Raw genomic sequence first — 13,902 nt, 5'->3', positions numbered from 1 at the left:
ACTGAGTCACTGCGTAATAAAAAAGCTTTGCTGGATGATCCTGCTGAAGGTGACAGTTTGTCCACTTCACTCTGACTTTTATCACCGGTGAGAAAATATACTCACTGTTTACTCACTGCACTCATTTTAATTCTTATTATATTTTAGTTATTTCAGAGAGAATCATTAACGCTGAAATGTGAAAATGATTCAGTCATGATTCTCAAATATTACTCAAAATAGTGGGGAAAAAAAACGCCCACGAAACAGATGTTGTTTGCAAATTAGCAGATGTTTTCTATCTCAAATATGAAATATTTACCTGGGTATTTTTCACCGACCTGATATTTAATAAAGTTGGAAAAGATGTTTCTTTTTCGACAAATATTCATGAAAATTAGCTCCTAATTCCTGAGATTGTGCTGTTGGTGAATCCTTTATTTAAGATTCAAAGCTCAGATTAAAAATATTCCCCTAGTGGAAGTTGCCAATTTACATTTAAATTGATTTAAATAAATTAAAGGGTTTTTTTAGGTTTGGAAAAACCAAATTCTAAGAAAAAAAAAAAATCAAGCGGAATTGAACTGAATTTAAAAATCGAGAGTGAACATTTTTGAATGAAATGTTGACAATTTAACTGTTAAAAATGTAACTATCTGTGTTTAATGATCGAAAAACACTTAAAGGTGCCATATGTAAGAATGTGGCCAAAAACGGTTACTACACTCAAATTCAAAACACCGAGGTCTTTTTAAGTTTCGTTTTCTGACGTAACTGGCAACCCGTGGTTGCTCGGCAGCTGAGACTCTACTGACTGCAATGATCGGTAGACGGCGGTAGGTGGCGCCACCTGACGCCAAACATAAACATGATTTGCAGTCTGCAAAAATATATTTTTTTTAATGCAAATATTTTGTCTGTACTGTTGTTGTTGGTGAGTTCAGTTTGTTATATGAACATTATTCCTGAGTCTCTGTGACATATTAGGAGGATTTTATGATTTATTACATAATGCACCTTTAATGTGAGTCATATTTTAAGTGCATATGAGTTAAAGTCGCGTTAAAAAAGCTTCTAAATCTGACCTTCAGTGACCTTACTTTAGTTTACCCGTGTATTTATATCGTTTGTTTTTTAGATCTGAACAAACTCTGGCAGCTGTGACGCTCACAGATCTGAGAGCAGTGGAGCGCGATGTTTGACTCTGATTCTGCTTCACTGAAGGCCCAGATTTTTACAGAACTCCGGGAGTTAAAGGGCGAGCGAAAGTATTCAAGTATTAAAGAACGATAAAATAAATGAGCTGAAGGAGAATCAATAAAAAACAACAATTAGGTCCAGTTTTCTTCACAAGGCTCTTTGTTGAAGTGTGAACCTGAAAATAAAGCAAAAAAAAACCCCGAAACATTTTACACTAAAGACATAAAAAGGAAAGTAAAGAAACATTGAAGAACAACAAAGAAAATACATTAGTACACAATTGAAATATACAAAAGGATAACACAGTGTAAAAGAAGCTAAATAGAAGAATAAACTTGTTATAATAGTTAAAGAAAGGGATTAAAAAGTTAATTATAAGTTCCCAAGGGTAACAATAATTCAACTTAGCATTAATTAAAAGAAATTTGATTGATTTATTGCATTTTTTCATGAATATTCAACTAAAAGCTGTACGTTTGGTTTAGGCGTTCCTCAAGGCTCAGATTTCGGGCCCCTACTTGTTTTTTAAGGTTAAATAAAATACGTCATGTGTTTGGAAAATTGTTTGCTAAATTGCTCCCGGTTCGACGTCTAAATTCTTAAAGTCAACTTAATCAGGGAAAAGTACCACTAATTTTTTAGCGAATATTTCTTAAATAGACAGAGTTTCTTTACTTGTTGAAGTCTAACTTCTTACATTTTTGTCCAGTTTTGTGTATTTTGTGTCCTTTTTAAGGAACATTACATTTGAAAATGGCTAGTTTTAAATATTCTAACAAAGCAACATTTAGCTCATTAGCTTTCCTTAACCTGTTCAGCTCTGACAGATCCACAGTAAAGCAAATATTAACGTCCATAAGTTTGTTTTTGGTGTCTAAGGACGTCTAGGGACTTATTTTCCCGCCTGTTTTTGTTTTGTTTAGTTTTGTTTTGACAGAGGAGAACAACAATGATTGGACGGCAACTCCTTGACTACAAATATAAAACATTCTGATGATAATTCAGTCGCGTCGCCGCTTTCAAAAGGACTACAAAGATGGCCGCCCCGTGGCTGATATAAATGACTGTTTTATTTGACTTTCATTAACATCAGGAGCTCTTTTCTCCGTCTGAACACATGTTCAAACCAGCACAACGTCGTTCACGTCGCTCACGTGTTTCCACTTCACGCTGTTTCTTTCTCCTCTGAATCATCTGCAATTTGCATTTCTTCAAATTGTCAAATCGTCTTCGCTGCTTTTGTTGGAAAAATCTGGGCCGGAATTATCTGCAGTTCCTGAGAGTTCAGCCTCAGGCTCCTGCTGCTGCTTATGCTGCTGCTTATGCTTCTTCTTCTACTGTTTCTGCTGCCTCTGTTTCTTCTCCTGCTGATTCTGATTCTTATTCTGCTTCTGCTGCTGTTTCTTCTTCTGCTTCTTCTGTTTCTGCTTCTTCTCCTGTTGATTTTGCTTCTGTTTCTGCTGCTTCTACTTCTGCTTCTTCTTCTTCTGTGGATGTTGAGCTGGAGTCGACTCTGATGATCAGACTTCACTTCTTAATGTGATGCCTCTCACTCCCACAGCGCTGACAGTGTGAGACACATCCTGTCCTCTCTGGATTCCGCTCTACGTGTTACAGTAGATTCTGACTCCTCTATTATCTCCTCTCTCCTCTATTTTCTCTCTTCTCCTCTCATCTCCTCTCCTCTCTCCTCTTCTCTGTCCTCTGTCATCTCTCCTCTGCCCTCTCCTCTCCTCTCTCTCCTCTCTCCTCTCCTCTTTCCTCTCTCCTCTCTCCTCTCTTCTCTCTCTTCTCCTCTCATCTCCTCTCTCCTCTCCTCTCTCCTCTCTCCTCTCTTCTCTCTCTTCTCCTCTCATCTCCTCTCTCCTCTCCTCTTTCCTCTCTCCTCTCTCCTCTCTTCTCTCTCTTCTCCTCTCTCCTCTCCTCTCTCCTCTGCCCTCTCCTCTCTCCTCTCTCTCCTCTGCCCTCTCCTCTCTTATCTCCTCTCTCCTCTCCTCTTTCCTCTCCTCTCTCCTCTTTCCTCTCTCCTCTCCTCTCCCCTCTCTCCTCTCCTCTCCTCTCCTCTCCTCTCCTCTCCTCTCCTCTCCTCTCTCATCTCTTATCTCCTCTCTCCTCTCTTCTCTCTCTTCTCCTCTCATCTCCTCTCTCCTCTCCTCTCTCCTCTGCCCTCTCCTCTCTCCTCTCTCTCCTCTGCCCTCTCCTCTCTTATCTCCTCTCTCCTCTCCTCTTTCCTCTCTCCTCTCCTCTCCCCTCTCCTCTCCTCTCCCCTCTCTCCTCTCCTCTCCTCTCCTCTCCTCTCCTCTCCTCTCCTCTCTCATCTCTTATCTCCTCTCCTCTCTCCTCTCCTCTCCTCTCCTCTCCTCTCCTCTCCTCTCCTCTCCTCTCTCATCTCTTATCTCCTCTCTCCTCTCCTCTTTCCTCTCCTCTCTCCTCTTTCCTCTCTCCTCTCCTCTCCTCTCCTCTCCTCTCCTCTCTTATCTCCTCTCTCCTCTCCTCTCTCCTCTCCTCTCCTCTCCTCTCCTCTCCTCTCCTCTCCTCTCCTCTCTCATCTCTTATCTCCTCTCCTCTCCTCTCTCCTTTCCTCTCCTCTCTCCTCTCCTCTCCTCTCCTCTCCTCTCCTCTCCTCTCCTCTCCTCTCCTCTCCTCTCCTCTCTCATCTCTTATCTCCTCTCCTCTCCTCTCTCCTTTCCTCTCCTCTCTCCTCTCTCCTCTCTCCTCTCTCCTCTCTTTCCTCTCTCCTTTCCTCTCCTCTCTCCTCTCCTCTCCTCTCCTCTCCTCTCCTCTCCTCTCCTCTCCTCTCCTCCTCTCTCCTCTCTCTCTCTTATCTCCTCGTCACAGCAGATTAGTTTTCCCTCTCTGAGCTTCTTGCTTCTCCAGGACAGATGATGACGATGGCGGTGGCAAAATGTCGTGAATGAAAGAACATTGTTTCTAAAATTAGAGACGACACAGAGAGAGTTAAGCGTCCGTGCGATGAACGATGGACTCCTCCTCCTCCTCCTCCTCCTCCTCCTCCTCCTCCTCCTCCTCCTCCTCCAGCATTTGATAAAGAGCGTCGTCGTCCGTCCGTGGAATAATGCGACACCGTAGATTTAAGCGTCCGCAGTTTGTCGTCCATCACGTCCACGCTAACGCAGAAGGTGTCGTCTTAATAGAGTTAGCGCTAGCGGCGGCTAACGTTTATCTGTCACCGTCCGTCAGTAATTCCTCGTCGTAACCTTTTCGCCGCGGCGTAAATCAGACGCCGTTCAGACGTCGTCAGCTTCTCCTCCAGACGCTGATGTTTCATCACCTTCTTTTAGTTTGAAGACATCGTTGGGACTCGTTAATAAAGAGAAACTCCACTTATTTTCAAAATCTCATTGACTTTCGCGCAGAAACTGTAAAAAAAAAGGAAACTAATTTAAAAATGTTGCTGTTTATGTTCACTGACTTTATTTTCTGCAGTTATCTTAATTTCCTAAATGTTCTGCTAATAAAAAAGCTGAGGCTGTTGGGAACTGTTATGTTATGTTATGTTATGTTGTTGCAATAAAGTAAAGTGAAATTTTCCAATTAATCGGATTATTATTATATATAATATTATTTATATTTATATTCATTTGCTGTTTTTGCTGCAGTAACAGTGTTAACGTCCTCGCTGTGAGACAAAATAAGGGTTCTTTTAACGAGACTAGGTTTGGTCCGGTCCAGACTTTTTTGTCCAATCCAGTCCACTCCAGTCCGGTCTTCTCTTGTCCAGTCTTTTCTTGTCTTGTCTTATCTTGTCTTGTCTGGTCCAGTCCATTCCGGACTTCTCTCGTCCAGTCCAGTCTTTTCTTGTCCGGTCCAGTCCAGTCTTTTCTTGTCTAGTCCAGTCCAGTTTTTTCTTGTCCGGTCAAGTCTTTTCTTGTCTGGTTCTGTCTGTTCTTGTCTTTTCCTGACTTGTCTTGTCCAGTCCAGTCCAGACTTTTCTTGTCTTGTCCTGACTTGTCTTGTCCAGTCCAGTCCAGTCTTTTCCTGTCCAGTCCAGTCCATTCTGGGCTTCTTTTGTCCAGTCTCTTCTTGTCCGGTCCGGTCCAGTCTTTCCTGGCCTAATCTCATATGTATTTGTTTTTTGTAGTCGTTTATATATATATATATATATATGCATAAGTATGAATGTATGTATATATATATATGTATATATATACATACATTAATATATATATATATATATATATATATATACATATATATATATATTTCCTGTATATTTTATTCCTTTTATTTTATCACAACAGTGACATATTATGGGATGTAACCATGTCAAACTGGTTCATACAAACACTTTATTTCTGTCACGTCTGTTTGTTTATGTGAAAACAAAGTCACATAAAATACTAAAATACAACTACGTTAGTAAAGAAAAAAGGTTTTAAAGGTTAAAATAAACCCTGACAGACACTGACGTCGGGTTCTGTCTCGTCGCTGATAACGCGTCACCTGCTCGACCTTGTGACCTTTGACCTTTTATCTGCTCGCTGCACTCGTGCGTCCTCTTGTGTTTCTAACGCTTTTGTGTTGTTGTTGTGTTGTTGTGTTTTTGCAGTGCCGTCGTTCTGGGGTCTGGTGAACTCGGCGTGGAACATGTGCTCGGTGGGGAAGCGTCAGTCGCCGGTCAACATCGAGACCAGTCACATGATCTTTGACCCCTTCCTCAAGCCCATCAAGCTGAACACGGGCGGACGCAAGGTAAGATTTACGCCCTTTTGTCGACTCTGGCGTTTGTGTCACCTTTGTGTTGCGTTTGTTGGCTGTTGTCGTCCGATAAGAACGCCCCGTTTACCCCTGATCGATGTCTTTTGTGAGCTATTTGTCTAACAAACGCTTTCCTGCAGATACGCGGGAAACAATCCTCGCGGGAAACAATGGGTTTTTTTTACGCTCACTTTCCATATGTGGCAGTTATTCAACCATTTCATAGGAATCACAGTACTGAGAAGCTAACGTCAACGTAGGGTTAAAGTCGGAGTCACACCCTGGACAGATTGGCAGTCCACAGTTTTTGAATTTTCTAGATATCACAAACGGTTTAGGAGTTACGGTAATGAGAAATACTCCTGCCTGGTAACAGAAGGTTTGCAATGTTCCTTGAATGCATCTTGATTCTTTAGATACAAAATTTCATTTTATTTTGAAAACATTTCACTTTATTTTGACAAAATGTCACTTTATTTTGACAAAATGTCACTTTATTTTGACAAAATTTCATTTTATTTTGACAAAATTTATGTAAACTAAATAATCTAAAATTAAAATTAAACTAACTGACTTAATTTCACTTTATTTTGATTAATCTGACCATTTGGAGCAATTTTCACTTTATATGGACACAATTTCATATTATTTGGATTATTTTGGTGATATTTTGACAAAATTTCACTTTATTTTGACAACATTTGACTTATTTTGGACTAAATCTGACTTTATTTTGTGCTACTTTATCTTAAAGGCTTCACCGTTGAAATCCCGCTGCTTCGCGGCGGATTAGTCAAGCGCGGCGTTTTGTTATTATTTGTGTGCGTCAGGAATCCGTTGCCATATGACGGCAGTTAATTGGAAATCCTGCACAGATGGGCTGCCTTAAATAAAAAAAAAAAAAACCATGTGTACGTTCACGTTGTGATTAGTTCATGTTTACATCCTCGCTCAGGATTAGCCCCCGGGTTCTCGCGCAGCGCAGCGACTGTAAGGTACAGATGTCCTGGTGTTAGCATCCGCGACGCTGCGTTTTCACAACCCTTTAACGCGGAGCCAAGAGACGTTTTTAATTGGTAGTGCAGCTTTTTTTTTGTGTGTGTTTTTAGTTTCTGCCTTTGCTGCTGCGCCCAGAACAGGCAGAGGAACACACACACACACACACACACACACACACACACTCACACACCTGTGAGGAAAATGGCTGCAAAAACATAAGACTCGCCTCGTAAAACGCACACCTGCTTAATTCTAACATCTTTAGAATACGTTCAACCATCATATCTGACATTTCTGTTGCTTTGGAAACCTCTCGTTATCCTGCACCAAAGTCGTAGAGAAAACCAGCGATTTTAGCGTCACAGCACACAGGAAGTTCACAGGAGTTGTTGATCCACCTCCGCCTCCATCACTAACTTCAAATGTGTCATTTTGTCAATTGGGCTTATGAAAATCTTTCTTCGGATTGACCTCGGTGACGCAAAGTGACCACACGGGGCAGCAGTAGACCAGCAGCTCCTGTGTCCACTGTGAGCTAAAATCGCTGATTTCCTCTATGGGGTTTGGTGCAGGGAGAGTGAGTGGTTTACAAACTTCATTTTTCCGGACAAAAAAGTGTCTTAGTGATAAAATACAGATAAAGGAACGCCGGTCATTTAAAGAATGAACACGACTGCAAACCTGTCGTTTCCTCCGCGGCGTCGTTTCTGCTCCGAACAATAACGATAAAAATAATAATAATAATAATAATAATAAAGAAAGGGTTTAAAATTGTCTCTTTGTGTGAAGGTTTTTACCCGCTGCTGCTGCTGCTGATGCTTCAAGGACTCCATTTCGTGAGCGGCTACCGCTGCGTTGCTGCCACAATAAGGACATCAGTCACCGTGGCACACTTTTATTGCTGTTGGGATGAATCATAATGACAATAAAATACAAAAAAAAAAAAGAAGCAGCAGAGACACAAAGAGTAGAAGTTCCACCTTGAAACTTTTTCCCGTGACGAACAGCAGCTTCTGTTCTTTTTCAGTGGAGTTTTCTGTTAAAAAAATGATTAAAAAATCCAGATTATTTCTGATTAATAACAGAATCCTGACCTGTTTGTGTGGATTAATGAATTGGGTTGATCCAGTTTTACCCACAGGGTCGAGTAAAGTGGTCCGTTAAGCCATATAAAACGTTAATCGTCAACTATTCTCAGGTCATCCGGTCAGTAGGGGGCAGTAAAATGAAGAAAAGTCCAACTTTTTGGGGAAAAATCGACTTTTCACAGACATAATTTCAAAGTAAAAAAGTGTGTTTGAATAAAAATAAGTTTTTTATAATGCAAAATGGATCTGTTTTCCTTTAAGTGTCGGGCCGCATGAAATGGATCGCAGGGGCTGTTTGTGGTCCAAGTTTGAAATCTTGCCTCTCTGCTGTTAATTTAGGGTAGAAGTTTTGCTTTTTGTGTCAAGATTCCCGCATTTTTTTTTAACAACTTCCTTCTCTCAAAAAACCAACAAAAAAGATTAGCATTGGTTTAAAAAAAAAGTGTCGGGCCTAAACTTGAGCCTTGAGGAACTCCACACTTCAACTAGTAGTGTTTAGATGACTTTTCATTGGACTAAAGTGACAACATTTGCCGTAAAAAACTGACGGAAATCGGGAAATTCATGTGGGTCATGTGACCTGCATTCTTACACTCAAAAAAAAAAAAAAAAAATTCTACAATAGACAATTTAAATTAGTGTCTGTTAAAAAAAATAGCGTCGGCCCTAAACTTGAGCCTTGAGGGACACCACCAGACTAAAAGTGCCAACAATTGCAGTAAAACCTGTCCAGAAATCAGGAAGTGTGTGAGTCTATCTGTTCTCATGTGGTGGGAGGAGCTTAGGGTAAAGAGCCTCCATCCCAAAATAATCGTGTTTTTAGTGACATAAAATATTTAACAAAGACCACCAGATCTGATTCTGCCGACTGCAGGAAATGAACCGGTGAGCCAGTTCTGGATATGATCTACCTAGCCTACTGTAACTCTATCGCACTGACTCTGATGGTGTTAAATTAGGCTAAAAGTTCAAGATTCATGCATTTTTTTACAACTTCCTAAACTCAAGAAACCAAAAAAATAAATTCAAATTAAACTAAAATCGACAATTTGAAAAATTGGTGTCGGGCCTAAACTTGAGCCTTGAGGGACACCACCAGACTAAAGGTGCGAGAGCCTCCATCCCAAAATAATAGTGTTTTTATTGACCTAAAATATTCAACACAGCTTTGATCTGATTCTGCAGACTCCGGGAAATGAACCAGGAGACAGTTCTGTAATAACTGTACCTTTATCACACTGACTCTGAAGCTGTTAAATTAGGGTAAAAGTTATGTTTTTAATCCAAAATAAAAACCAGATAATCTCCTCAAACCTAAGGACCTACAGCGTCCTCTAAAACCCTCACATTAAAAGCAAATCCAACGTTGTCTTTTGTCTCAGTGGAAAGTTTCCCTCTCCTCTTTTATCCTCCCTCTCTCTCGCAGCGACGGCCTAAATGTAATCTGTTGTGTCTCCGTCTCTCTGAGCTCCTCAGCATCACATCCTGACCACAGAGATTCACCTTGTCACTGCTGATTCATCCACGATACGTCTACGCCTGTTTGGCATCCAGTCAGCCTTGGCCGAGCGAGGGAGGGTGAAATGGAAGGGACGGGGAGGAAAGGTAAGGGAAGGAAAGGAAAGAGGAGGGAAGGGAAGAAAAAGGAAAGGAAAGGAAATGAAGGGGAAGGAAAGGAAAGGGAAGGAAAGGAAAGGAAAGGAAAGGAAATGAAAGGAAAGGAAAGGGAAGGGAAGGGAAGAAAGGAAAGGGAATGGAAGTAAAGGGAAGGAAAGGAAATGGAAGGGAAGGGAAGGAAGGAAAGGGAATGGAAGGGAAGGAAATGGAAGTAAAGGGAAGGACGGGGAAGGGGAGGGAAGGGAAGGAAATGGAAGTAAAGAAATGGAAGTAAAGGGAAGGAAGGAAAGGGAAGGAAAGGAAAGGAAAGGAAAGGAAAGGAAAGGAAATGAAAGGAAAGGGAAGGAAATGTAAGGGAAGGAAACAAAACGAAAGGAAAGGAAAGGAAAAGGAAGAACAGGGAAGGGAAGGGAAGGAAAGGAAATGGGAGGGAAGGGAAGGAAATGGAAGAAAAGGAAAGGAAAGGAAAGGAAAGGAAAGGAAAGGAAAGGAAAGGAAAGGAAAGGAAAGATGCCTCCTCGAGGCGGTTTAAGGCCACTTAACTGACTGAGAGGAAGTCAAAGATGACGCTCACCCTCAGTGAGATGAACTCCTGCTTCTTTAACAGATCTTTTGTGCTGCTCTGTTCTCCGGCTAATGAATAGTTAAAGGAAATTTAATTGACCTCTAAAGAGGAATTTTTAATTAACGACGGCGGGCGAGGCGACGCGCGGTGGATCAGAGGCATCTTAGTTATTAAAAAATGAGGCCGCATTAATTGAATATTTACTCTGCCGTAGATAAGGTGCAATTACTTGAAGAGGATGTCTTTTTTTAATGAATCAAATCAGGCCTCAAAGTAACACTTCCTACACTGCAAAACAAATCAGTTTTAAAAAATTACCACGACCTACATTTGAGTTTCTCGCATGACCGGAGAACTCCTGATTCTGCAGACTTTTGGGTCTAGGGGTTCCTCTATCGTTCTGACTCGCACAATGTTAAATTAGGTTAAAAGTTCAAGATTCCTGCATTTTTAACAACTTCCTGCACTCAAGAAACCAAACGAAAAAGAAAAAATTCTACAATCGGGCCTAAACTTGAGCCTTGAGGAACACCACAGTTCAACTAATGGTGTTTAGATGACTTTTCATGAGGCTTAAAGTGCAAATAATCGCAGTAAAACCTGACAGTTAAAATTGGTGTTGGTTAAAAAAGTGTCGGGCCTGAACTTGAGCCTTGAGGAACACCACAAACTAATAGTAGCATAGGTAACACTTCCTACACTGCAAAAAAAATAAGTATTAAAAAAGTCGGAGGACCTACGTCATTTGAGTTTCTCGCGTGACCGGAGACCTCCTGATTCTGCGGACTCTTGGAAAAGATGTCCACACCCTACTGAACCTCTATCACACTGACTCTGACGCTGTTAAATTTGGGTAGAAGTTCAAGATTCCTGCATTTTTAACCACTTCCTACACTCAAGAAACAACAACAACAAAAATTAATTCTACAATCGGGCCTAAATTTGAGCCTTGAGGGACACCACAGTTCAACTAATGGTGTTTAGATGACTTTTCGTCAGCCAATAATCGCATTAAAACCGGACAGTTAAAATGCGTATTGGTTAAAAAAGTGTCGGGCCTGAACTTGAGCCTTGAGGGACACCACAGTTCAACTAACAGTTTTTTGATGATTTTTCATCAGCGCCAAATATTCCCAGTTCCCAGATTTAGACGTTTTATTCCCTCGCTGGAAAACACACAGGTTTTCCTGATTCTATTAGCCGCTGTGAAACCTGCGGGTCTCCTCACACTGTCGCCGCCGTCGTCGTCGTCGACACAGAAGCATCTTCGCGCTTTTGTTCTCTCGCGCCGACGGCTTTGAAGTCAAAAGACGTTTGTGCAGCAAAGCGTCGGCGCCACATCAGAGCCAGGTGGCGCCGAATCCACAAAGGAAAGAAACAGAGATGGAGGGAGGTTGTGTGGGTATTTACCGCTGACACGTCCTTTAAGTGGAATCCTCAGTCGAGCAGAAGTCATGCCTCTCTTTTTAAAGCTTTAATCATTTTTTTTTTATGCTGCTTAAACGAGAGCTCGTCTTCTTCTTCTTCTTCTTTTTCTTTCTTTGTGGAAAACGTGTCTGAGCAGACGTCGACATCGGCTTCTGCTGCGTCTCTTGATCCTGATCAGTCACGATAAGACGAATCGAGGAAGCCGGGAGTGTTGTGTCTGAATGTGTGTGTGTGTGTGTGTGTGTGTGTGTGTGTGTACACCAGCAGCTCTGAATCTGCCTAATTACAGGGATTTTTTTTAGCTCTTGGACGGCAGCTGTAGCTTCGCTCCGCGGGGAAGCGCCGCATTTTCGGAAACCCGGCGTCCAATCAGATATCGGCCCGACACGGCCGCTGTTTGCGTCCTGATGCTAACGTCCTGTGTGTTTGACAGCAGGTGTTTGCTATCTGTCTGTGTGTGTGTGTGTGTGTCCAGGTGAACACACACGTTCACCTGGACACAAAAGATAATACTTTTTTTTGGAAGCAAACGCTCGGTAGCTTTGAGTTCTCTTTTGGATTTTCTGGCTCTGGAGTTGTTGTGACAGTGTTTAAAGCTGGGCTAGACAACGTGTTTGTGTTGTTGTGTTGTTGTTTCAACAGCACAAGGTAAATTATAACATTATATATAGTTAGATTCTGACCTTTAATGGCAGTTCTGATAGTGAAATAGCGAGAAAAAGCGCCCTCTATTGGCTATTCTACCAAGTAGCAGCTGCATCCCTTTCACGGAAATGTCAAGATTCCAGCATTTCAAACAACTTCCTACACTCAAGAAACCATAAAAAAATTCAAAATTGTCTAAATTAGTGCCGGGCCTAAACTTGAGCCTTGAGGAACACCACAGATCACCGATAATAGTGTTTAGGTGACTTTTCGTCAGACTAAAAGTGCCAATAATTGCAGTAAAAGCTGTCCGAAATCAGGAAGTTGATGTGGGTCATGTGACCCGCGTGAAGTGTGTGAGTCGACTTGTGGTTATGTGGTGGGAGGAGCTTAGGAGAAAGAGCCTCCTTCCCTAAATATGAACATTTTAGCGACCTAGAATATTAAACGCTCTACCTTAAAGCCTGTTGACTACAGATTTAAGATAGTTAGCTTGATGCTAACCATCTAACCTCTATTCTAGCATTAGTGACACTTCCTACACTGCAAAAAACTTGCAGTAAAAAAATAATCCGCCCTAAATCTGAGGAAATCTTGAGGAACATCAACATGAAACAGTTGAGCGAGTGAGTCCATATTTGTTTTTTACTGTATTTTTTTTGAGGCAGAATTTTGCATATCGCTCGTTTCTTGCTCGAGTTTCAGAGAACCGGGGCTAAATCCTTAACCTAAAGTTGTGTTTCAAAACTCCTGTGTTTCAGAGAACCCGCGATAATTCCCTAACCTAAAGTTTGCCGCCCCGTCTTGCTTTACTCGCGCGTCCGCCTTCCGCCTTCCACCGTCCACCGCGCCGTGTCTCCACAGACACGATAACAAAAGCCCAGAGAGAGTTGTGTGCGTGAACTCATTTTGTTTACATTTGAAAACCAGGAAGTTGAAGGAAGAAATTGAATTCCAACTTTTGTTCAAAGTGAGGCTCCCTCGGCGAGCTCCGGTCGAGCAGATTTCCGAGTGAAATTCATATCGGTTTTTTTCGGTCTTTTTTCTTTCATGCTAACGAAGCAGACATGAAACCCGACCATCTGTCCCGTGTCAGCTGCTCGCCGCCGCTCAGTATGTGGTCAAGAAACTCACCCAGTTTTCATGTTTTTTTCTGCACACGGACGCAAAAATCGGTAACGCGCCGACGCGTCGAGGTCGTCCGGAGGGCCGTCGCGCCGCCGCGTCCTCCTTCTGTCCTCGTCTCTCCGGTGTCCCTCGGCGTCTCCGTGTCTCTGTAATTGAGATCCAGGCCCACAGATGGATCTTTCCGTGCTTTCCTGGCGCCCGACGTCTCAGCCTGGCGTCCGGCGCCGTGTGCGGAGGCGGCGGCGGAGGAGCAGTCCCTCGTCTTCAAGGCTGCGCCATCGCAACGGGCCATTAGAGCGATCTCCCGGCCCGAGCTGGAAGGTGGGGAGGGGTTTGGGGGGGGGGGGGTCGCTGTCAGATGACGGTAATTACAGGGTTTTTTTTTTTTAAAAACACCGGTGGGTCCTCGCTCTGTCTTTTGTAAACGCCGCGACGGATGGGCCGACCCGAGCCTCGCGTCTAATTAATCTGAAGAACCCTCGTTTGCATAATTGAATATTTGCATCCATGCATTTGAAGACTGGCGCTCGTCAC

General features: G+C 42.4%; 1 protein-coding gene across 1 annotated transcript in view; it reads left to right on the top strand.

Annotated features, from left to right (window-relative positions):
* Positions 1-13,902, top strand: part of ca10a (carbonic anhydrase Xa) — a gene marked incomplete at both ends in the record, with an annotated part of 227,257 nt that overhangs the window by 94,568 nt on the left and 118,787 nt on the right. The window contains one exon of the mRNA XM_083904668.1: positions 5,750-5,892. Coding sequence (XP_083760794.1) covers positions 5,750-5,892 — 143 coding nt within the window. The remainder of the gene's footprint in view (positions 1-5,749; positions 5,893-13,902) is intronic.

The sequence above is a fragment of the Microchirus variegatus genome (assembly GCF_963457635.1).
Source record: "Microchirus variegatus genome assembly, chromosome: 18".
Taxonomy (NCBI): Eukaryota; Metazoa; Chordata; class Actinopteri; order Pleuronectiformes; family Soleidae; genus Microchirus; species Microchirus variegatus.
This window is presented reverse-complemented; position numbering and strand designations above follow the sequence as displayed.